The sequence below is a fragment of the Triticum urartu genome, chromosome 2 (genome assembly GCF_003073215.2).
Source record: "Triticum urartu cultivar G1812 chromosome 2, Tu2.1, whole genome shotgun sequence".
Classification (NCBI taxonomy): Eukaryota; Viridiplantae; Streptophyta; class Magnoliopsida; order Poales; family Poaceae; genus Triticum; species Triticum urartu.
This window is the reverse complement of record NC_053023.1, coordinates 5770098-5795995: the sequence shown is the minus strand read 5'-3', so window position 1 is coordinate 5795995 and position 25898 is coordinate 5770098. Positions and strand designations below refer to the sequence as shown.

The window sequence follows — 25898 nt, the reverse complement described above, 5'->3', positions numbered from 1 at the left end:
AGTGCAGTGGCGGAGCCAGCAAATTGCTAAAGCCCGGGCACGCCGTAAGCTAAAATTTACTTTTGTCTATCAGACACAATAAGTATCATATATTTGGATAAATGTCATGTGCAATATACACACTAATTTTTAGATCATAGAAGTAAATAAAAACAGGAATACAATACCAAATAACTCTCCAAACACTAGTCACACAACCTAACCTTTCGACATCGACGACAATAGTCCAATCTCCAACGTTCATCTTGTGCACACAAGAGAATCTACAAGATAAAACACATTAATAATTTATATAATTTTCATTGAAATTAAACACATTAGATAGAATGGAGCGTACCAGTAATATGCTAATTGGACTTGGGCAATTGCCCTTTTCGATACTTCATGACTTGAAACCGTTTAATAATAGCATCATCATCAAGTCCTTTAAAAATCTCCCGCTCGGTGTAGCAAATCATCAAGTCATTAAACCACATATCATTCATCTTGCTGTGCAATTTAGATTTGATAATCTTCATTGCCGAGAAAGCTCTTTCGACCGATGCCAATGCCATTGAGACTGGCAATAACAAAGCCAACTCTATGATTCTGTACACCAGTGGGAAAACCAAATATTTCTCAGTTTCAACCATCGTTGTAGCTAAACTTTCAATATCTTTACAAGAAGAAAAGGCCTCATGCCTTCGTACATGAAGAATGTAAGTATGAAGTTCGTCTCTTATGATTGCACGATCACCACTAGAGAAATCTCCATGATAAACTTCAGTTAAGCTAGCAAGCTTGTCAACATCAAACTTGGAGAAGGAATTTTTTGGATGAAGGCATGAGAAGGCCACTATTATATTTGAAGATGCTTCATTAAAGCGATGATTCATCTCAGTGCATATCTTGTCAATGGCAACATAGAAGATCTCAACTCAATAGAAATGAAGATTGGTAAGTCACACCATCAAGCCTTGAACGACCTCGGACCGGTATTCTTTCATTCATATCAGGCACCGGAATACCTTTGGTGACACAAAAGTGTTGGACTTCATCGAACAAGCTTTCCCAACCACTTTCTCTCATAGAGGCCAACCGAGCTTTGACATCACCAACTAGTTCAATGGCATTAACAATGTTTATATCTTTTCTCTGCAAGACTTGTGAGAGTTCATTTGTGATAGCAAGCAACTTTATCATAAGATGCAATACGAAAGCAAATTTGAAACTCTCCATTATCTCTATCAAACCCGCCGCTTGAGACGGTCCGCGCCCTTCATCATTGACCTCACGAAGCACATATATGACCGACTTCCACATTTGACTCAAACGAAGCAAAGTTGTATGGTGTGAACCCCATCTAGTATCCCCGAGTCTTGCTAAATTTGTTTCTTGGTTCAAAACTCTTCCACTAAATATCTCACCGCTCTCAAGCTGATCTAAGATATTTTGATGACGTTCCTCCCTCAGTGAATCCCTTCTCTTGCAAGATACAGTAGTTGTGCTCACAATTAAGGAGACATATTCAAACAAATCATGAATAGAGGAGCAACAACTAGCGACCGAGACAACCACCAATTGTAAACAATGTGCAAAGCAATGCACATAAAAGGCATAAGGGTTCTCGTCAAGAATTTTCTTTTGCAAACCATTAAATTCACCTCTCATATTTGAAACTCCATCATATCCTTGCCCTCGTAGACTATGAATGGATAACTTATGATGATCAAGAATGTCAACAAGAGCTACCTTTAGTGCCTCTGATGTAGTCTCACTGACATGGTACAGAGAGAGAAATCGTTCCACGGCCTTCCCTTTATCATTGACATACCTACATCAAGATTTTTGTAACAAGGTTAAATAAAAGTAGAAAACAACTATGAAATAACAATTAAAATGAATAATAAACCACTACTAACCTCAACATCACCGCCATTTGCTCTTTGACAGATATATCACATGACTCATCGATAAGCACAGAGAATTTCTTATCACCAATTTCTCTCATGATTGCTTTGGTGACCTCTTCTGCGCAACACTTTGCAAGATCTTTTTGAATTTCAGCAGCAAGCATCTTGCAGTTTCTACTACCATGGTCAAAAGCATGCCTCACTTTCTCATCTCTAGCTTTATGCCAATCTACCATCTCACGGAAGTTACCCTTGTTCAGTGAAGTTGAACTTTCATCATGGCCACGAAAAGCCAAGCCTTGAGCAATGAGATATCTTGCACAACCCAGAGAAGTGTGCAACCGAATTTTGTAAAGTACTTCAGACTCCTTGGTTGACCTAGCAAAGTTACTAGACGCTTTGCCTTTGATTACGAAAATCATCATAATGCAATCTTGCCTTGTTGTGCGCACTATTTACCCCACCAACATGAGCAGGCAATGCCTGATATGCATGCTTCCAATCCCTGAATCCTTTTTTGGTGAAGACATCATAACCAAAATGTGTACTACTTCCTGGTTGCTTAAAAAGAAAGCAATAGAAACAAAATGCAGCTTGCTCGGACACACTATATTCTAACCAATCATAATTCTTATACCAATTTTTAGAAAATGCACGGTTCTTGCTACCAATTTTTTTGCGATCAAATTTGACAGTTGGTCGGGTTGGACCCTTCAATATGTATGCTCTTCTCACCTGATCTTGAATATTCGGATGATAATCAGCAATTTGTTGCCTATGAGCGGGATCACACACAATTTCAGCCGGATTAAACTCATCATCGCCCTCGTCCTCAAAATTCACCTCATCATCATCATCATCATCATCATCATCATCATCGTCATCATCCAGCATTTCCTGCTCAATCCAGTTCTGAACCTCATCTATCACGTCGTCACCATGTTCATGAACATCACTTGGTTGTGGGTCTTGTGGCGGTTCCACTTGTGAATTTCTTCTAGTGTCAACAAAAAATCTGCTCAACTCTGAAATTTTAACGAGCATAATTAGAGTCCGCAAGCAATCCAATGCACAACTTCTTAAATTACAAATATAACTCACCTAGCTGTCGCTTGCCTCTAGCCCTAATTGTTGGCAGTCTGCTACTGGATGCCTCTTGAACAGGTTGAGTGTTCGCTAGTGTCGACGGTGAAGACCCAACGTCCGATCCAGCCGGAGTTGAATTCCCACTGGTGGTACCGGACGATTCGCTGCCTTGGCGCCCCCGCTTACGCTTCCGATCTTGACCGTCGCCCACCGGAGTCAGAACCGAGGCCCGGCCGCGCGTCATCTCTAATCCTCTTCTAATCTTGCCATCCGACATTGATCTGGCTGCTAGCGGCAGTCTAGCTCACGCCATCGCCGCCTTGGAGGCGCAGCTGCGCAGCAGATGGTAGGACACGACTAGGTCTCGCGTTCCTGCGTACGCAGACGAACAGGCGACTTGTCGATGGATCGATCGATTCTTCTTCAGTGCGTGGATTGATCGAGCAAACAAGGCCTATTGGCTGTTGTGGCCCATCTGATTGCTTAGCTGATATGAGTAAGGCCCAAACTGCAGAAAACGCCCGGACTGGCCCAGTTAGAGAAGTTTATGTATTTTCCATCGTTTTTTCGTGTTTCTGAGCGTTTTTAGGCATGCGGTGGCTAGGAAAGATCGCTATAGTTGAGAACACCGACGGGATCGAGCCCGGGCACGTGCCCAGGGTGCCCATACGGTGAATCCGCCACTGCCGCCCGGTACTTTCATTATTACATGCACGAGTCATGCTCACCCCATGAATGGAAATATTCATTGCATCTTGGTATTAATGTTGCAGGTGCTGCCCAAGCAAAAACGAAGGGGCATATATGAAGAAAAGTTTATCAAATTACCTTCAAATTTTAACAAATAAGGTTTCACAAATAAAATGCTTAGAAATTAAACATTGTCGGCGTCTTTCTAGATAAAATACATGACAACATCTAGTGAATATATCATGCAAACCAAACAAAAGTATTCTTGAAATTCCATCATCATCATCATCATAAAGCTTGTGTAATTACGAAGAGGCCGGTAAAACAAGTGAGTGTAACTCTACCTGCCGAGACTATCATGCATGAAAGAAGAAGAAAGGCAACTAAACTGCTGGCACTGGCCATATTGTTCTTGTAGGATAACAATCTCTTCGAGTGTGCGCGGTGTTCTTGTAGGCAACTTGGTAGTCTGGTGTTCAAGTTTGAATTTTTTGATATATTTTTACTGCATGGGTGCGTACTAACCTGCTCATATTTATAACCCGGGATACCTGCTATTTTTAGAATCAATTAATTGCTACAGGCGCTAATTTTGCAATGCACGTCGTGATCAGGCATGATATCAATTACCGATATATGTTAATATGCGCCAATTATGTGGTTGGGGTCGACAGGTGTGATATTATTACGTGCTAAACATATCGGACGCTCAACATTTGAACATGAAACGTGGCACTTCCGGCAAGCTTGGGCGGGCAGTGGCAGACCAAAAATAACTTTTTACCATGGGATGGACATTGACGAGGCTTGACGTTGATACACGTGTGGCCACGGGGTAAGGCAATCTTCAAGACGGACCCTCAAACCCCTCGCATCCGTCCGGACTGCGCTGTCTAGACACAGTTTGTTATCCAACACGGGCTTTCATCGGTCCGTCGAGCGGAATGTACATTTTCAGCAGATCCGAAACAAACGTGGGAGGCTTTGTGAAAGTGCAGACATTCACATAATGAACCAAAAGCCGCCACGTACCCTCTTCTCTCCATCCAGATGACGGAAGGCGGGTGCTGCTACTATTTAGGTTTGGCGGAAGGTGATTAGGCGTTTGGCTGCTGATCACTTTGTTTCACTATTTTTTTTCTTCAAATGATACTGGTTCCACCCAGAGCCGTCATGAACCAAAAGCCGTCGTGTAAAAGCTAGCTAGATTGGTTCCGCCAAATGCCCAAATAGCATGCTTAAAAAGCTAGAACTAATCACGCGGTGCTTTGGCGGAAGCAAGCAAATAGAAGCAATAGAATGTAGCTAGCGACGTTGACGGAAGCTTGCTTTCCGTCAAATAAGAATTATGTTTGGACGATGAACCAACATGTGGTTGGATGGTTAGGTGGATAGTGACGTCTTCAGTTCACCAGGGTTCAAATACTAATATTCGTATTTATCTTGGATTTATGTCAGGATTTTTCGACGAAATACGTTCAGTGTGAGGAGACATTCTCGTCGACTACGAGACGTCTACAATAACTTCGTAAAATCTTAAGAGACAAATACCTTGTCCGTTTGCGGTTCTGCGTGGGAGAAGATGAAGCGGGCCCATGTCCAAACGGTCTTTTAAAAAATTTCATTTTTCATTTTTCTTTTCCTTTTCCTTTTCGTTTTTTTCTACTTTACATAATTTGAGATTTCAAAAAAGTTTCAAACAATTTAAAAATGAGAATTTTGAAATAAATGTTTGTGGATTCAAAAAATGCTCGCGATTTTATGAAAAAAATGTTTGCTTATTCGAAAAATATTCAAAATTTTGGAAGCAAATGTTCTGGAAATCAAACCATGTTCATGATTAATATAAAAAGTTCATGTATTAAAAATATTAATGAAACTGAAAAAAAATGCCAATTAAAAAATCATGAATGAAAAAATATCCTAAAAATTCAAAAACTTATTGTGACTTAGATAGTTTATTCATTCATGAAATGTTCACTGATTCAAAAAATGATCACGCATTTCAAAAAATATTCGTTAAATCAAAAAAAAATGTTCCTGAATTTCAAAAGTTGTTTCACCAATTTCCAAAACAATCTTTGTCCATTTGATAAATGGTTGCCGATTCAAGAAAATTGTTAAAAAATATATTTGCAAATAGTATAAAATTTTCATGAATTCAAAAAATGTTCTTGTTTTAGAAAATGTGTGAAAATTTGTCAAAGTGTTCATGAATTTGAAAAATGTTCACGAGTTTAATTCGGATGTAACTTTTCGAGTAGATGATTTTTCATATAAAATACTTTTTAATCCGAGTTCGTATGCAAAAGTTATGCCCATTTTACTAAATTCCAGAGAGATTTTGCAAATAAAGTCGAAATTCATATTTGTAAATTTTTCCAACAACTATACCACATATCACGTGGGAAACTTATTTTCTTTTATTTTTTTGACATTTCCATCATTTTTTATTTTTTTAAAAACTGAAAAGGCGGTCCCAAGGGGGGTGCATTTGGTCAAAGTTAGTAATGGCACACTTTGTGTAGGTGCGCCATTACTAAGTTTGACATAGTAATGGCGCACTGCACTTTGCATAGGTGCGCCATTACTAAGTTTGACCAAGGTTTGACTCAGTCATACACACAGTAATGATGCACTTTGTACAGGTGTGCCATTACTATCCCCTAGTGCGCCATTGCTAACAATTTTTTAAATTTTTTTTTCAAAATTAGTAACGGCACATCACACACCAGATACACCATTAGTAATATGTCAATAATGGCGTACCTGTATCTGGTGCACCACTGCTATATAGCAGTGGTGCGCCATTAATGTCCATATTAGTTATATCCGTTTTTCTAGTAGTGGAACGACTGCCACGCGTCTAGGATTTTCTCGTTTCTCATCGGGGTGCCGTCGATCTGCCTCATCTCCTGTGGCCTTAGGGCCATGAAGACGCGGTGGATTCCGGCCCTTGCCGGTGAGAGGACACTTGCTTCATTTTTAGGTATTCTTTGGAGTCTGCTTAAGGTTTGTGTCATGCTCAGGAAGTCGAGGCGACGATGCCTTCCTGAAGATAGAATACGGTTCTCCCCGTCTAACCTCCATCCTGGCAATGCGTCACGCATTTTCAGAGGGCGTGTGGAGGTGTGCCTCCGAGGGATCTCACGGGATTCGGTCGGTGTTTGTCTTTTGGTGAATCCACATGGATTCAGTCTTTATTTGTCTGTGTTCATGTGTCTGCGGATTGGATCCTTCCGATATATGCTTATATTCATCGGAGACGGTCGATGTAATGGTGTGCTGGCTCTTTGGGGCCTTAACACGACGACTTTCTGGTTGTCTACCACAACAAGGCTTGCTCGGCTCCTGTGACGGAGCGGCAATGATGGCGACGTGCCTTCGTCTCGCTCCGATGAGTGTAGTGATCTACGGATATGGTTGTAACTTTTATTCCTTTTAATGTTTTTGGTACTATCATGATATTTGATGAATAAATAGGAAGTTTTTCCCTGAAAAAAAAGTTGAACATACCATGACCCTCACTCACATAACTAATCAGGTCCATGAGTAACATTTGGTTTCAAGTTAATAGCTACTAAGAAAATATATTATTGTATACGGACTTTCTCTCGTTTTCCCCTTGGCAAACTCTCCCTCCAGAGTTCACCCGTGATCCCATTGCGCCTCCTTTCTGCCCGCCACTTCGGCAACCGGTGGTGGGGATTGGAATCCTGATGCATCTGCTCCAGTTAATAGCTTAGATTAGGTTTTTTTAGTCCTCGCCAGTGCGGCACTCAGGTGTGCTTCTTATTTGAGTTTGCCTTTCGGGTTCCAATTCTCCTTGAGTTCATCTGTCTAAACTTAGTCAACAAAGCTCCAGATTAGATTCATGTAGTTCCTTGGGGCAGTGTGGTTATGGTTTCTCGTCATGTGGCGAAATTTGGCATCTGGTGCTTCATATCTATGCAAGGGTTCAACAACGATGACTGCGGCTCCAGGGCGCTGGTCCTTAAAGGTGTGTGCACGAAGACTTCCAGGACGGACAAGGTCAAGCCGACTTCGGCAGGGGGCGACAACAAAGACGTGTCGACGGCTCATTCTGGTGTTAATAGTGGTCATTCGGTGGTCTTGAAATCTCGATGTAATTTTTTATTGATATGCTTTGTATTTCGGGTGTTCTTGTGTGTGTGTATATTATTGCCATTCAAAAGATGTACAATTTCTACTAAAAATTATATCCAGCATTGGCCCTTCGCTTTATGTAAATTGCCATCCCAAAATGGGTTTTACTGCGAAAAAGCCCCCACCGCATAAAACCCTCGGCGCAGCCTCCTGTATCACGCGCAGGCTGTAGCTCCACTCCCCTCGCCGCCGCCACGCAGCTGCCATGGCCGACGACCGGCCGGAGCCCTGCCCCGTCGCCGCGGACCCGTCTCCCCCTCCGCCCCCCACGCCGGAGGAGCTGGTGGCCCGCGGCGTCGCCCCCGTCAAGCCCGCCTTCCTCCGCCCGGCCCCCGTCCGCGACGCCCCCAGCGAGGACGGCGGCAGGGCCAGCGGCGCCGTCCCCCTCGAGAAGAAGTCCAAGCGCCAGTTCAGGCGCGACCGCAAGCAGGTAACGACTGTGGTGCACTCAAGGTGCTCGCGGCAATGCCCCACAGACAGCGTAGTCCGTAGTGTTGTGAAGCAGCGCGTGCCAGGTGCTTGTGGTAATGCCTGTGCGTAGTTGCCTTGTAGTCGGACGGCGTTTCGGTCGTGGCTTATCCGTTTCATGAAAAAATGATGATATGTGCCTGCGCAAAGTGTGAACTGGACAACATGTGTTGATGAATTCAGGCTAAATAGTTTTAGAAATTGGTCGTGAGCCTCCCTTGACAAGATTTGTTTTTCCTGGACACTAATGGCTAGTAAGTACATAAGTTGTGAGCAAGAATCGCACACTGAATGAATACAAATGTGTGGATTAAAAAATTTCACTGGCCTTTATGAATGCATGCTCTGTTTCATTGATTATAGTATACGAAAGAAGCAGGCCTGTGGCTACTGATTTCTCTCTGATGCAAGTACACGTTTATGGATACATATAATATGTACTTGAGTAATTGTTACTTTTTTTATTCCTGTGTGGCCAAAATGTCTTTTTGGTGTCTGTCAACAATTTTTGGTACCTAAGTTCAAAGCAACTTTACACTCATTATGTTCCATCTAATGCTTGGTTGTAGTAATGATGTAAACTGGCCTGCTTTGATTTTCAATGACAATTCGGGGCTACTTTACTAATGGGATATATGAATTATTATCTACCATCTTCGTTGCAAAACCACCTCTGAACTACCCCTGTTGCATGCCTGCATCTCCCATCACTTATTATCTACAGGAGTATTACCATCTTCCCCTATGCGCTCTGATCATAAATATCTGCTTGCTTCGTAGTGCCCCATGAACATGGCAGACCTTTGTGTATTTGTTATGCAGGCAACATATACTACAAACTGTTGGTCGTCATCTTAATTTGGGTGCAACTTATGCAGGAACAGGAGTCGGTATTGCGTCTTTGTGTGGCAGTTGCCAAAAGTGGAAATGTGGACGCTTGCAAATTTGGTGCTTCTTGCCGTTTCACCCATGACATAGATGCTTATTTGGCTCAGGTATTGTTTTATTGGCCACTCTTGATTTGGTCTTCTCCCTGAACCTATAACTCATAACTGATCTCTTTGTTACTTTCGCAGAAACCAGCTGACCTTGAAGGAACATGTCCATTCACTGTTCTGGGGCAGCCATGTCCGTATGGACTAACTTGCAGATTTTCTGGTACACACAAAGATAACCATGCACCTTCTGAAAGTCATGAGATAAACACTTTGAGTAAAGATGTTCAAAAGCTCTTATGGAAAACCAAATATAAATTTCCCAGGGCCAGTGAGCAGATCAAACATCTTGGTCTTAAGGTACATAATTTAAATTTCTTGAATTCTATTGTCTATCAGGTCTGGCTTTTACACTTGTTATCATGGACACAGAGTGCACGATTTATGTTTATTGGAGCACATTGCATTTTACGGGTTAAAATATTTATATTTAATGGTTACCGGTTATCACCTGCTAGGTGACAATGGCTAATACATATAGTAGTCGTAGCCCTAATTTTAGCAATATTGGAATTTCTCTGCCTAGTGATTTTACTGCATCTCCAAATGTAGATCATAGTGGTCCTCTCATACTTCTTAAATACATAGAAGAGATGTATGTTCTTAGCACTGGCAGTTACTATGTGCCTGATACTGATATGGGTATAAGATCCTCAAAATGCTTGTCAACACATGGCTATTGAAATTTATTATGTCATATACCACTTTTTATTTTGATTATAAGTTATTGTTATGAAGTTTCTGATGCAACATAGGGGTTGGTGCAGAATCTGTTGTTTTAGGATCTATTCTGTGAAGTTCTGTCACATGATAATACTTTCATTTAGTCTCAATCGGTGTGTTTCATAATGCAGGAAGTCATCAAGATTAAAGCAAGTGCATTAGCTGAAGATCGGAGCGCTGATCGTGATAATCCAGATGTATCGTGTGAACTGAATGGTGACGAAAAAACTGAATCTTCTTGCAATACTGCTGTGAATGTGGAACATGATTCCAGTTTGTGTGAAGAAATGGATAAATTGGGGGGAGAACCTTTGGATGGTGACTCTGTTGCAAGGGCAGCAAAGAAGTCAAAGATTGAAGTTGTTGAAATTAACAAAGAAGGAGCTGGTAATTTTGTTTCTGGATTTAAGAGCCATTCTTTTAAGTGCTCCTGTTGCTCATAGTATGGTTTCATTTATTAACCTTTTCACTAACATTATGGGTTAGGTACTCATGACACTAAGCTGGAGCCTGAAGATCCTAATTTAGTTAATGGATTGGAAGTGCCCTCAAATATCCCAAGCTCTTGCAGAGTTGACCTAGTCGCAACACCTCATTTACGTGAAAGGAAGATAATAGATTTTCGGGAGAAGCTGTACCTTGCTCCCTTGACCACTGTGGGAAATCTTCCTTTCCGGAGGCTGTGCAAAACATTGGGAGCTGACATTACTTGTGGAGAAATGGCTATGTGCACAAATCTTATGCAGGTTAGAAAACAAAGTACCTTCCTGGTCTGTTCCATCGTCATATGTGACATATGCCATTTTCGTGTCTTTTGAGTGGAGTTAATTTCTTACATCCATTACAAATGGTGCCAAGGTTAACGAATTATCATCTGTTTATTCCTTGTGATGTCATTTCATATGGATATGTTTCATGTAGGGGCAAGCTTCAGAGTGGGCTTTGCTGCGAAGACATTCATCAGAGGATTTGTTTGGGGTGCAAATCTGTGGAGCTTTTCCAGATACAGTGGCACGGACAATTGAACTTGTGGATAACGAGTGTTCGTTTGACTTCGTTGACATAAATATGGGCTGCCCAATCGATTTAGTTGTCAATAAGGGTGCTGGGTCCTCGTTGCTTAGCAAACCTATGAGGATTAAGAGTATTGTTCAAGCATCATCTGCCGTTACTAAAAGACCTCTAACTGTTAAGGTAATTCAACAACACACATATTAAAATAGAGTAGCAGAATTCTTGTGCTCACCTTTTCTTTGTTTCTTGATTCTAGGTAAGAACAGCTTTCTTCGAAGGCAGGAACCGTGCTGATTCTTTAGTTTCAGACATTTATGACTGGGGTGCTTCAGCCATAACAATACATGGTCGATCGCGGCAACAACGCTACAGCAAAAATGCCGATTGGGACTATATTAACCAGTGTGCACAGAAGGCCCCTGATGACTTGCATGTCATTGGAAATGGTGATATATTCTCCTTTACTGACTGGAACAGGCATGTTTCTGGCAGCTCCAAAATTTCCACTTGCATGATTGCTCGAGGTGCGCTTGTCAAGGTTAGTATGCACAGCAGTTTACATGATTTAAGTTGTTATATATTATGAGAAAAAAACAAATGGTTCCGAGTATTTTGGGATAGCATGATAGTGAACCACATTTTAGCTTGGAATTGTGCAGTTCTATATCAGTGAATTATGCTCCAGTGTTTAGTCTTGAAATTTTTTCGACCAAACTTTCAATTTTCGTCTGCCATAAGAATAAGTGCTATTCATCGTTGCAAAACATTGGATATTTGTGACACTGTTTAATGCTCTCCATGTGTCTTTGTATTTTGTGTGAATGGTACTCCTTGTACTTATAACCATTCTAGAATTGAAATAACTATTTTGCATGTCTTCTGCTTTGCCTCAACTGCAGCATATAAACTGTTATTTTCACATTTGTTCCTCTTCTATGAATGTCTCGCCTATCCCTCTTCTTAATCTTAAATATAAAAAATTCAGATGCCAATTATTCGTAGCTGCCAAATGGTTGATGACTGCATCCATATTGTTTACGTAGTTAGTGGACGGTCTTTATAATGCATACTTCACATTGAATTGATACCTGGTAGGCAAGGTAAACTGTAGCATGTAATCGGTACTAATTTAGGAGGATACATGCAAACTCGGTATTACTTGAATGCTCTCAGGTCCTAACATTTTTTGTAATGATTTTACTAGCTTAATTAATAACCTCTCTGCATATCTGTACTAGATGAGATGTTTGAATGATCAGTCTAATAATAGTGCCTGATCACCATTGAAACAACCTATGCGTCGATTTTTCAAACATAATGTAGCACATAGTCGGCAGAAAATGTCTATATGGGCCTGCACTTTATGGGTTATTGTATTAAATCGTGTTGGTGCTCATGCATGCCGTTTTGATGCTTGGCAGCCTTGGATATTTACTGAGATAAAAGAACAAAGGGACTGGGATATCACATCTGGCGAGAGATTGAATATTCTGAAAGATTTTACTGGTTTCGGTCTCGAACACTGGGGCTCTGACACCAAAGGTGAGTCCACCCTTCTCTGAGAGTACGTAGGAATTATGAGATTTTCTTTGCCATATTTTCACAGGGAGTTGTATCGGCCCATCGTTTAAACTTACAAATTGTCTTGCAAATAATTATCTACGTTCTCAACTTATAGTTCAATGTGTTTCCAGGTGTGGAGACAACACGCCATTTCCTGCTAGAATGGCTGAGCTACACGTGCCGGTACATCCCGGTCGGGCTGCTGGACGTCGTCCCGCAGCAGCTGAATTGGAGGCCTCCAAGCTACTGCGGCCGCGACGACCTCGAGACCCTGATGGCCTCCGACTCAGCAGCCGACTGGGTAAGCCAGCTGCCCTCCTCTTTCTCCATCCGGTTGTCTGATGAACGTACTTGTGACATGATTGGGAAGCTGATGTACCTCCTCTATGCAATACGCAGGTGAGGATCTCGGAGCTGCTGCTCGGCAAAGTCCCGGAAGGGTTCACCTTCGCGCCCAAGCACAAGTCTAACTCGTACGACCGCGCTGAGAACGGCTAAAAGACTGCCGCGTGATGGTTATTCGGCAGTTTATATGATGCTGAATAAGATCACGTCTCTTCTCAGTTAGTTTGAAACTCAGCCAGGGCTCCATGTTGCCTGCCTCATAATGGTTATTCAGCAGTGTGGAGCAACATCATGATGCTGTTGCATATTTTTCTTCTTCTTCTGAATGATGGTTGCTTTTTATTTGAAGAATGCAGGATCCTGCTAATTGCAAGCCATAACAGTTCTGTGTACAACCAAGCATATTAATTTAAGTTATTGGTTGCTCAGTTATATGGTTTAATTCTCTCATCAGTGAGAATATGGCCCCTCTCTCTCTCAAACGGTCAACACAGACCTGTGACGATTTGGATGGTTTCGTGCAAAATTACGAGGAATGTATTCCCAAATTACTTTCATATCTGAAGATGACCGTTACTAGTTGCGCGTTCGTCGCAAAGGGGCATACATATTTTTGGTGAGTTAGCCCATGATTTACTGGACGTGGATTTGGTGAACATGGTTCCATGCACATCCCTTATGAATAATAAATTCAAAAAAATACTAGAAAAATCAAAAGAATCTGAATATTTTTTTGTAACATACATAGTCAACCAATATACTCACGTATGAGGTTTCACAAAGAAATGACAGCCGTGCTATTCTGGATAAAAATGTCAAAATCAAAGTTATATTAAAAAAACATTGTTTGATGAATAGTATGGTCTCAATTGTATTTTCTTCACTAAGAATACCACAGGCATCAATACTTCACATATAGTGCAGGTTTTTCCCTTGCATTTTTTTCGAATATCTATTCATGTGGGTGCACATGGAACCATGTTCCTTTGTATTTTTGATGATTTACCTGCACATATAGTGTGATTGTGTAAAAATAATAATTACTGGTAAACCCTTGCACCTACCCATACAGTGTGATTGTGTTAAAAATGATTTTATACTATACCCTTATTTGGTAAGCGTTTACTTGGTTTACCAAAGAAAACATAATTTTATTTGGGAAGTCAATATGAGGTACAATGGATGCAGTTTTCAGGAAAAAAATGGTGTAAAAAATCATAAATGAAAGGGAAAAAAATCAATACGGAGAAAGGGTGGGAGAGGGGGGCATGTAAGATTGGCCGAATGAAGAACAAAACCTTACTATAAGTAGGAGAGATTTCATGGTGCATACAACATTCATTTGAAATGATTTATCACAAATGGAATGACGAACAGAAAACATCTCCTGATCAAGACATCATAAGCTCAAACATTGACCTGTGATGTAAGTATGTATCAACCAGCTCAAATGGCCGTAGCAAAACGGTTAGACGATACAAGACATTTTCTTCATTCAAGTTTCAGGCTGCCGGAATGAGAAGAGCCGCAGGCCCTGGAAGAAGGAAAAGGGCTAAATAACATCAGGTTGTTGTGATGGTGACGGCGTGGGCTTCATTCTCCTTATGCGGTACGCAGGATGATGTGAACCCCGCTCTCGGTGTCGATGATGTCGCTGATCTCCCCCACCTTGAGAGCGTACGTGGCGTCCTCGAAGGGCTTCTGCATCTGCCTCCTCCCAAAGGTGCCTATCAAGGATCCATAGCAACATAACGGTTACCAAGGTGCAGTTGTGGTTGAACGTCAAGAGGTGCAATCAGCAAGAATTCCATGAATGAACATCATTGATGTGTTTCCACAGAGATTGGATTATTAATTGAGCGGATAAAATGTAACAATCAATAGCATCATGGTTGCAGCACCATGGTGGCGACTCTTCACCCTAATCAGCAAGAGCACAAACTTCGCGAAAGAGATGCGCACTGATCCAAAAGTCTAACAACACAACAAGGCAAGGTTCTGTGATAACTGCTGTCAAACTTGCAAGTACAGAACAACTTCTGCTTCACGCTTCTTCCTTCAAACTAGGCAACATGGCAATCTTAGCTTCAGGTTTTCTTTAAATATCATAAGGAAACCCAAGCTCTCTTCTTGAAAGCCTAACCTCACATTCGTCATTCAGAATGGGAACAAAAACGAGCAAAGGAAGGAATTGAAATAAATAGGTATGTACAAGCAAATGTAAGAGATCACAACTAATACCACGAAACAATTCTGGCCAACTTATTTCTCACAGATCCAACGAAAAGCACGTGCTAGGACAACCAAAGACAAGTTAGTACAATCTTAAAAAAATGTTTATGCACTTTCAAGTGAAGCCTATCCATGATCCTCTTAACTTAGACCAAGCAATCACTGCTTCCTACTACGAAATAGCATCACTTCCCTACGCAGTATGACACACATGATTAGTTGGTGGATCCAGGAAGGGATGCCATGAAAGCACGCTAGCCGATCGATCCGCCTATCTCCGCATAAAAATCAGATTCCTACTCAGAATTCGGCCTCCTGGGATCTAATGTTAACCCCATAAAAAGCAGTCCTATTGATTCATGAATCATGCTGATAGTACATCCTAAATACTGTAGTACATTCCTGACCCCTGCCCATGTTAGGAAATAACCGAGCACCGAATCGCCGGATCGACAGCTCGGAGCAACCCTAAATCGTAGTAACGGCCACGCATCCAAATCTAGCCGGAGCGGGGCGGGGGGCGGGGGAGGCGGCGCATCGCGTCGTGCGCACGCACGTACCTAGGTCGCCGCCGCGGCGGGCGGAGGAGCAGTCGGAGTGCTGCGCGGCGAGGTCAGCGAAGGAGCCGCGGCCGGCGAGGATCTGGGCGCGGAGCTCGCCGAGGCGCGCGGCGGCGTCGGCGCGCGTGGTGGCGGAGATGACCCGGCCCTCGGGGTCCTTCCACGACGCCTTGCGCCGGGACCCCTCGTGCTTGATCAGGATGTGCGACGCCCGCACCGTCTCCTCCCCCGTCGCCGCCATCTCTACTTTCCTCCGCCGCTCGCCGGTCCGGTCGCTTCGGTGGGTGGCTCCGTCCGGTGCAGGTAGACAAAGAGAAAAGCGGAGATCTTTTTCCGAGTTCCTCTGATTGGTTTCTGTGGGCGGAACCTAGTAGGGAAAGCAGAGCACGAGGCGTATTACGAAAGTGCGCCTTTAGACTGTGTAAACGGAGAGTAGGCTCACCTTAACATCACGATTCCACGACGTCGTACATTGCTTGATTTTTTTTAGAAAAAAACTTATAATCTACCCCATCCGTCCTAAAATGAAATAGCGTTTCTCACATTACACTAATGTAAAAAAACGCTCTTATATTTCGAGACAGATAAAGTATTCATCAAACATCATGACAGTATAAAAAAACACAAGAAACAATAAAAATTACACGCATGTTCGTAGATCACCTAGCGACGACTACAAGCATTAAAACGAGTCGAAGGCGTGCCCGCGCCATCGTCCTTTCCTCTGAAGTCGGGCAAACCTTTCTGGTAGACAGTTAAAAAGTCGTCGTACTAAGGCTCTAAAGGACCAGCACATCGGAATAACAACCGTCGTCGATGCAGAGAAGAGCAGATCGGAAGGATCCGTAAAGATACACGCACATAGACAAACGAAGACCGGACCTAAGCATACCTACTGAAGAAAAACGTCGACCGAATCTTGCGAGATCCACCGGAGACATATTTCCACACGCCCTACACGCCCTCCGACGATGCTTGACGCACTATCGGGACATGGGCTAGGCAGGTAGAATCTTAGTCCATCTTTAGGGAGCCTCTGCCTCATCTTTCTGAGTAGGACACAAACATGATGATGCCCTTTGAGATCCGCTTTGGATAGCAAAGGTTTCATTCTTTCTCCTCAAGTAGTGACCCTGGGTTATCAAACCCATGAGAGGATGTCCACTACGTCAGAGGCTCTACCAAGTCTTTACGAGAGAATTAAATTCTAGTTTTTGTAACTAGACCTTAACAACCTTAGGGGTGTAACATTATAATTAGAAAAGACATGGATATGAGGTCTTGATTCTTACAATCATATATTTTCTCTAGGGATCATCATGATGTTAATTTATGCTCTGGAAGGCACCTGATAATATGTGTTTGCAAATGCGATGAAATAGAGGATGTGTCCAAATTACGCCTTGAGCAGTTGCATCAAGAATTAGTTGTCCAACTGCAGACCTTTACCGTCTCGCGGGGTTACCTCGGTTATTAAGAATATAATTCAAACAAAATCACTGGGCATTTAATGACTAGACCTCATGAATCCCCAAGGATTGACTTTATGCTACCATACTAAATCTTTCTGTCACCGATGTTCAGAATAGCGTTCCGCGTCCTCCCTGCTCCTAACCTTCTTCTTGATTGAACTCCGAGATCCTGGGTATTTGCAGGGTCATATAACGATAAAGAGACAAGAGACAACTCTGTAGCAATCAGACACATACATGACATTAATAATTCAGAGTCATTCCATCGATCTCTCATACAAATACATAGGGTTGCAAGACTATGCCTCAACCCATTGCCTTACTGTACTCGCACATGACGATCGGCTCGCAAGATGAAATCATTGGAGAAGACATAAAGATGAATGCTTTATTGATAATATTTCTTACAATGGTTTATCAAACCCATGCAAGGATGTGCACTACGTCAAAGGCTCTACCAAGTCCTTACGAGATAATCAAATTCCAGTGTTTGTAACCGGACCTAACAACCTTAGGGGTGTAAACACTAGACTTAAAACATGCATGGATATGAGATCTTGATTCTTACAACCATATATTTGCTCTTGGGATCGTCATGATCTTAATTTGTGTTGTGGAAGAGAACCGTTAAGATGTGTTTGCAACGTGATGAAGTGGGGGATGTGTCCAAATTACATCTTGACCGGTGCATGACCTGCATTAAGGGTCAGTTGTCCAACCCCGCGCCTTTATCATCTCGCGGAGTTACCTAAGTTATTAAGAGTATAATTCAAACAAAAGCATTGGACGTTTAATGAATACACCTCATGAATCCCTAAGGATTGGCTTTTCTCTATAGTATTAAACCTTTCTGTCACTTGTGTTCAGAATAGCGCTCCGCGTTCTCCCTGCTCCTAACCTCCTCCTTGATTGAACTTCAAGATTCTGGGTACTTGCAGAGTTGTAGAACGATAATGAGACAAGAGACAACTCCGTAGCAGTCGAACACATACATGACATTAGTTATTCAAAGTCATTCCATTGATTACTCGTACAAATACATAGATTCCTCATACAAATACATAGGTTTGCAAGGCTATGCCTCAACCCATTACCTTACTGAATTACTCTCACATAACGATCAGATCGCAAGAGAAAATGATCGGAGAAGACATAAAGATGAATGTTTTATTGATAATATGTCTTAGAATGGTTGTCGGATGCGATACACGATTACAAGTATGGATAATTTGGGGGGGGGGGGGGGTTCTGGTGGTGGTGATGGTGATGGCGACGACTATGGTGGTGAGATGGGAAATTGCAGTGGCTAGGGTTGAGAAAATGCCTTATGTGATTCTGGTACGGGCCCTTTATGAATGTTGTTGGGTAAGACCTCCTAGAGCAGTGGATACTTGGTACGAGCGCAGTAGACGTTGTCTCGCGCTCTGGTGGTCTTGCTGCCCCTCCAATTCCTTCCATCCCTTCTCCATTTTCTTTGCTTTTAAGTGGTGTTTTATCTCCATATTTGACCTATTTTTCTATGAAAACAAATTAGAGAAAGGATTTCGCAATCTCTCACATTCATTAGTCATTAGTAAAAATATCAGAGTGACTTTCTCTGAATTTCCAAGATTGTACAGTTTAAACAACAGTGTGATGAGTGTAAACATATCACTCATCAAAACCCTAAGCAACCTAAAAAAGCAACCAAAAAAACGAAGCATGAGCCCTCCCACCGGCAAGGGTGGAGATCCACCATGCCTCAATGGCCCCAAGGCCATAGGAGATGAGGCAGATCGGCAGCGGCACCGACGGGAGGTGGAGAAACCCTAGCATGGGACCCACTCGTGGAAGGAGAGGAGGAAAATATTTCATCAAGCCGGGCGGCTTTATTTAAAAAGTGTGGCAAAAATCTATATCAAGAGCGAGAAAAATGGTACTTCCTTTCGTGGACGGAGATCAAAAGTTTTCCTTGTCATGATTATTGATGAGGAGATCAAAAGTTTTCTAAAAGAAGTACCTGATTTCTACTAGGCCTCGTATGCACCTGGACGGAGGGAGCATTATGGTTGATTATTGTAATCTTGTCTGTCACAACCACATTTGTATGTTCAAGTGTTCGTGCTTAGTGAATGTTTAGGGTGTCCCACGAGTTCACAGCCAGCAGTAAATTCAAAACAAATATGAAACAAAATTTAAAGTTCTGATGTTTTTACATGTTCAATTTAGTGTTCAAAGTGTGTTTGAAATATTTCATGCGAAGCGAAACAGTTGTGTTTCAACAGAAAAAAAAGTTTAGCGGTGTAGAAATTTCAAAATTTTACTACTCTGTCTCTTTTACATGTCAAAAATGATTGGGCTTTCACCTAAAATTTTGCGGATGACATTTGGACATGTGCATTTCTATTTCTATTTTTTATTTTTTAACTTTCACATAAACATTTTTATGCGAAGGAGCAAATGCTTCCAGCAGCCATATTGGATACCATCCACTTTTTTCTAGGACCCCCTTAGTTAGCGAACGTTCACCAGGAGGGGGTGGAATGTACAAACGATTTCACCGACATTTTTAGTTGTGAGGGGAAGTCAGTTTCTTCATAGCAAGATGACAGTTGGATCCCATCTCAGAACTAAAACTCCCAGCAAACGGTCATCAGATAGGATTTCCGTTTTTTCTATCCGTGGCGAATTCCCCTTTTGTTTTTACCACATACTTATATATTAGCAGATAAATGCAGCACGTCATAATTCAACAACCGCAAACTGAGTCCAAGCCGGAGACGCTTTGATCATATCCGTGCGCCCAACGTAATTTATAAGCAAACAAATACTCCCTCCGTTTTTATTTAATTCACATATTAGTTTTGGTCAAAGTCAAGCTTTACAAACTTTGACTAAGTTTATATACAAAAATATTAAGATATACAGTACAATAACAAATCAACAACATTAGATTTATTATTAAATGTACTTCCACATCGTATAGATTTATTATGATAAATGTCTATATTGTTTTCTATAAACTTGGTCAAACTTTACAAAGTTTGACTTCAGTCAACTCTAATATGCATAGTAAATAAAAACGGAGGGAGTATAAGCGACTCCAGATTCCTCAACAGCACCAACCCCGAAGCCGAAACTCGAGCGGGCAGCCGCCGGCACGCGCAGGCGATAGACGTACGTGGAGATGCCGGTCAGGATCGGAGCGACCGCCGAGGAGGCGAGGTCGGCGGGCCTGCCGATGATCAAGGTTAGGGATGGCGACGACAAGAGGATGATCCTGGTGTCCCGTGAGTTCATGGACGAGCTCAGGGCGAGGCCGCCTCGCGCTCGCCCTTCCCTCCGCAGCTTCAGCGAGGAGTTCCTCCGCCGGGTGGTGAATGGCGACGAGGCGAAGCTCGCCGTCCTCGTCAAGGGGTTTGAGGCCGCGCCGGTGATCCTGGACATGGAGAAGGACATCCTCGAACAGCACAAGGCCATGGGGTACGCCTACACCGAGCTCCACGAGGACGCCGTCGTGGACGACGAGGAGGCTTAGGTCTAGTAGTAATTAGTGTAAAAAACGCTCTTATATTACATGACATAGTGAGTAGTAATTAGCTCGATCGATCTATACCTGGTTCTAATGTTATCAAATCCTCTAGTCTTATTAGCTATAGTTTAGTTCTTTTTTTTTACTGGCTGAGCAAAACATGCATTGATGATTACTCGTTTTTGTTTTTTGTTTTTACATGAAGCTGTGTATCGTGCAATGCTTGTAATGATCAAGGCCAAGTTTGGTTGGTTAATTTTGATCAGTTCATCGACGGTCGGTAAGTACGGTGGTTGCAATCGTGATCTTGCATGTATTTAGTGTGTATCTCATGGATGGATTTGGAAAGCCCCGCGAATTTACTTGGCACATGTTTTGTTTTGCCTATTTCTTGAAGGCTAAACAAAGCTTTATAGATTAATGGTGCTCGGGTGTTGGCTTTTGATCTCTAGATCAGATCACTCAGGATCAACAATGTACACGTACTAGCCTCAAGAGGCACGAAAGCACACAACTTGATTGATGAACAATGCCCAGCACATGCACGTCAAGCTAGCGATCGATTCACTTCGGCGTCGTCGACGGAACTGATGCGTAAACTTGGCGTAAGCAAACAGGAAAAAACGGATCGGTAGACTTCGTTGATGGCCACAGGTGCCTGTCGCACCTGTTGGATACTTTGTATTGATCTTTTCTTTTTCGTTGTACAGATTACATGGGATATCTTAGCTATATATATAGCTAAGCTGGCCAACTAGCAGTCCTACTCGGTGATGGTTTAGAAAACCTACACGGACACATGCATATACACGTGCATGGATCGGACACGGAAGCAGTCGTGTTTAATCCTAATATTCACCCCCTAAACATGACGTCTTCAGTGCGACCTGAATCCAAAATGCGACGACTACTACTTATATGCTTTATCGTCGGCATTGTCTTCGTCGACATTTCAGGGACCGACTTTACTGTCGTTAGCTCATCCGTAGCTTGATGGCAACACTCTCCTTTGGTCGCATCTTTAAACTTCACCTGTTCTTCGGTGCTTGATAGATTATCTTTTGTATCTTTGAGGGAACATCTTTTGAACTCGAGCGTGACCAAACTTCGGTCTAACTTTGAGTTTCAAACTCTTGGCGCTTGCTTCAGCCCATAAAGTGCCTTTTTGAGCTTGTAAACTTTCCCTTCTTCTCTTTGCTTCTCATTGCCGAGGGGTGTTCGACATACACTTCTTTATTGAGGTCACTGTTGAGGAAAGCGGATTTTATATCCATATGATGAACCTTCCAATCCTCCAAAGCTAGGAGCACTCTCAGCGCCTCCAATCGAGCAACCGGTGCAAACACCTTTTCATAGTCAACTCCTTGATGTTGTACGTAGCCCTTTGCAACGAGTCTTGCCTTGTACTTCACAATGGCACCCTTCGTGTCCTTCTTCAACTTGTAAACCCACTTCAAACCTAGGACGCCGATAACTGCCACACGTGTGGGCGTTAAGGAATCTGCCCACACGTTCTGTGTGGTGCCTAAGAGGACCAGCCCACACGTCTGTGTGTGGGCAAAACAATTAGCGCCCACACGCCACTTTTTTCCTCCCGGTCCCTCTTACACGTGTGCGTGTGGGCGAAATAGATAACGCCCACACGTGCGATACGTCAGGCCTCGTACCTCGTGGTCCCGCACGCCCCACGTGACACGCGCGCCCCGCAGTTGCCATGGGCCGGACCCTCGTCCATGTTCGTTTAAGTGCAGTTGCCATGTTGCTGAACTACGGTTGCCATGTCGGACAGCTACAGTTGCCATGTTTGCTCAACTGCAGTTGCCATCTCAGGTCAAAAGTTCCAGATTGCCATTTTTTGGACAACTACAGCTGTTGCCATGTGTGGTCTGGTCTACTGCAGTTGCCGTGATTTCAAAACTTTAGGAGTTGCCACCTACTAACACTAGGCAGTTGCCATGTAGCGCTACAAAAAAAGGCATAGCAAAAAACACGTTCGGGTAAAAGAGAGAGTTGCCATGTGCTCACAAGCATGCTAGGGCAGTTGCCATTTAAAAAGAAAGAGTTGTCATCTGCTTACGTGCACGCTAGGGCAGTTTGCCATGTACCATGCAAAACATATGGCAACTGACATGTTCGGGTAAAAAAAAGAGAGAGTCGCCATCTGCTTGCAATCATATTAGGGCAGTTGCCATGTACACTGCAAAACATACTAGGGCAGTTGCCATGTACACTAACATATGGCAACTGACATGTACGGGTAAAAAATAGAGAGAGTTGCCATCTGCTTGCAATCATACTAGGGCAATTGCCATGTACACTGCAAAACGCATGGCAACTGGCAACTTGGGTGTGGGAGAGGAGGCGGGTGTGTGGGCGAGATGGCAAACGCCCACACACCAGTCCTTATGCGTGACTGAAAACTGGTGTGTGGGCGAACTGCTAAACGCCCACACACCGGCCCCTCCGTGTGGTAAAACGGATGTGTGGGCGACCTCTCTCACACATCACACATGCGAGTTATCCTACGTGGCATACAAAATCAGCTAATTCGTGTTAACATTCGTGCAGAAGTTATTGGACGGTGATGGAGGCGTGTGGACGAGTTGGTTAACGCCCACACGTGTGGGCGTTAACATTTTCGCAAACCTATGACCTTTTGGTTTGGTGGTCGGGTTACCAAAGTCCACGTGCCATTGCTCTCGATCGCCTTCATCTCCTCATCCATGGCGTGCATCCAATTTGAACTTTTGTTCGCCTCTACGAAGTTCGTCGGCTCCTCAACTCCGAGTAAACACAAATCGGAGTACTCGAGCATAACTGGCTTTGCGTAATTGTAGACTTTTTTGAGGGTCTTGTAGCGACGAGGCCCGGAAGAATCCATTGTCAATGTTGTGGCTTGTGAAGAAGGCGACACAAATTATGTCGGCATCGATACACTTGAGAAAGACGGTTCAGTCTCGGGCGTGGTAGATGCCGGGTCGTTGGCATCCGCATCATCGGCGTAGTCTTAGGTCTAGTACAACACAAGGCCGTGGGGTACGCTTACACCGAGCTCCACGACGACGAGGCTTAGGTCTAGTAGGGATTAGCTCGATCGATCTACGCTGGGTTCTAATGTTATTGAATCCTCTCTAGGCTTATGCTATTAGCTAGAAACATCTAGGTAAGTTATGGTATTTTTTTTACTGGCTGAGTAAAACATGCATTGATGACTGCTCGTTTTTGGTTTATATGAAACTGTGTATCTTACTCTCTCCGTACAAAATTATACTAGAGTTGAGACACTTATTTTGAAACGGAGGGAGTACTATCTTGCAATGCTTTGTAATGACCAAGGCCAAGTTTGGTTGGTTAATTTGATCAGTTCATCAACGGTCGGCAAGTATGGTGGTTGCAATCATGATCTTGCATGTATTCAGTGTGTAGCTCATGGATGGGTTTGGTAAACCCCGTGAGTTTACTTGGGTCACATGTTTTGTTTTGCCCGTTTTGATTGCATTATTTGGTGTAACTAGTTCTTTGTTGGGGGGGGGGGGGGGGGGGGGGGGTGATCACATTGGTTATTTGACGGTCCTGTTCCGGCAATAGGATCAAAATTATCCCCAAAAAGTCCCAAAGTTTAACATGGAACTACAGAAAGCCTTCTGACGCAGTTGTCCGCTCCGCTCTATCATAAGCTAGCCTTTATAGTCTCTTCTCTTGATGTCAAGTTGACAAAATCAATCGATGGCGACTGATTGCATGATCATGGACTAAGATGTTGATTACCTAAGCAATTCATACTTCACAAGGTTGATCGCCCTTCAGGGTCTTCAAGAAGAAAGAAGAGATTTTGTAAACTCAAATCCTGTTTTGTTCTTTCTATATGTGTGGATATCCTCCATGGTGATTCACAAAAGCAGCGAACATGCATGAATGAATAATTTCTAGCAAACTGGCCAAGAAGTGGCATGCCTGATATCTTCGTTAGCCATTACTTTGTAAGTGATGCCATGATAAATGACCTAGATATGAAAGACATATTGCCTGGATATGTTAGATCCACTATCTAATACTCCACCCGATCCATAAAAAGTGTCGTGGTTACACTTATTATGAATCAGAGGGAGTATTAAACAGATAAGCGCTTTTCTGAAAGTTACTTTTGGGCTGTCACTCTTCCCCTTCTATGTATGGCGCAGCGAAGCATCCAAGCGGCGACACGGGTGGGGCAGTCTTGAGTCTAGGGACATGTAATTTTTTTTTTCACCCGTTGTAAGGCACGAACATATTTGCTAGTCCTAAAAAAAAGAATGAAAAATAAGATGACAAGGAAGCAAACAAGAAGATGAAGTTGAATTTAATGATATGAAAACTTATTTCAAGACTCCAAAAATAGAAACGAAATTACCTATGAATTAGTACCAATATCCGGAATGAAAAGCATGAAAACATGCAACGAAAAAATAATTTGAATTTGAAAAGAAATTTAACCGTGTCCAAAATTGATCTTATTTTGAAGATTTAAATATCATGAATACTAATATCCAAACGGTTTGTCAATCGGATATTTTGTTCAAAAGATATAATTGATACAAACTATGTAATCAGACTGAAAGGCATGGGTGGGCGGGATGTATGTAATACTACCGTTTTTACTTCAAACATATCCGCTAGTCACTTTGTCGTGAGGCCTCCTCGCTAGCTGTCCCACACGTCATAAAGGTGGGTAAGAAAGTTAGCTAGATTAAAGGAGAGAGAAGATACTGTGATGTATATGTTTCAGACAATATGTGGTATTGCCATAATAGAGCAATACATGCACATATCCCCAAACAAAATATGCGGCATCCCACAACTCAGTAGTAATCGGTGCCATCAGAAAAATCACTCTCGTGAATTTGTCCATTGTGGTTGTAGATGCTCTTAGCATGCACACGGCGGCGGATCCATCAATCTACGAGATTACCCTTTTGTTTGAGGGGTATCAATAGGATTATTAGGTCAAGGTTTTAAATAGCGGGTAATGTGCTGGTAGCGGATTGGGTTTTGAATACCCCCAAAATGATTAAATTAAATAGAAAAAAGCCCAAACTAGATATAACTCGGTGTTTGGGCTGGGCTCAGGTTGGGATTTTTAGACCGGGCTTTGTTGAGTCCGGCCCAACCATCCGGCCTGGTTCAAGGTCTACCTAAAGCCC

The 25898-nt window shown here is 42.7% G+C and overlaps 2 protein-coding genes across 2 annotated transcripts; one reads left to right on the top strand and one right to left on the bottom strand.

Moving 5' to 3' along the window:
- The first annotated feature begins 7975 nt into the window (after positions 1 to 7975).
- On the top strand, positions 7976 to 13375 carry LOC125535003 (tRNA-dihydrouridine(47) synthase [NAD(P)(+)]-like). The gene is made up of 10 exons (XM_048698061.1): positions 7976 to 8265; positions 9182 to 9298; positions 9380 to 9598; positions 10153 to 10408; positions 10508 to 10767; positions 10943 to 11215; positions 11292 to 11573; positions 12457 to 12577; positions 12730 to 12899; positions 12998 to 13375. The coding sequence occupies exons 1-10, from the start codon at positions 8041 to 8043 to the stop codon at positions 13094 to 13096; spliced, it is 2022 nt and encodes a 673-aa protein (XP_048554018.1). The 5' UTR covers positions 7976 to 8040; the 3' UTR covers positions 13097 to 13375.
- An 853-nt stretch (positions 13376 to 14228) lies between these two features.
- On the bottom strand, positions 14229 to 16084 carry LOC125535002 (peptidyl-prolyl cis-trans isomerase Pin1). The gene is made up of 2 exons (XM_048698060.1): positions 15736 to 16084; positions 14229 to 14670 (listed from the first exon to the last, which is right to left on the bottom strand). Exons 1-2 carry the CDS (start codon positions 15974 to 15976, stop codon positions 14546 to 14548), a joined length of 366 nt encoding a protein of 121 aa, XP_048554017.1. The 5' UTR covers positions 15977 to 16084; the 3' UTR covers positions 14229 to 14545.
- Positions 16085 to 25898: the final 9814 nt, after the last annotated feature.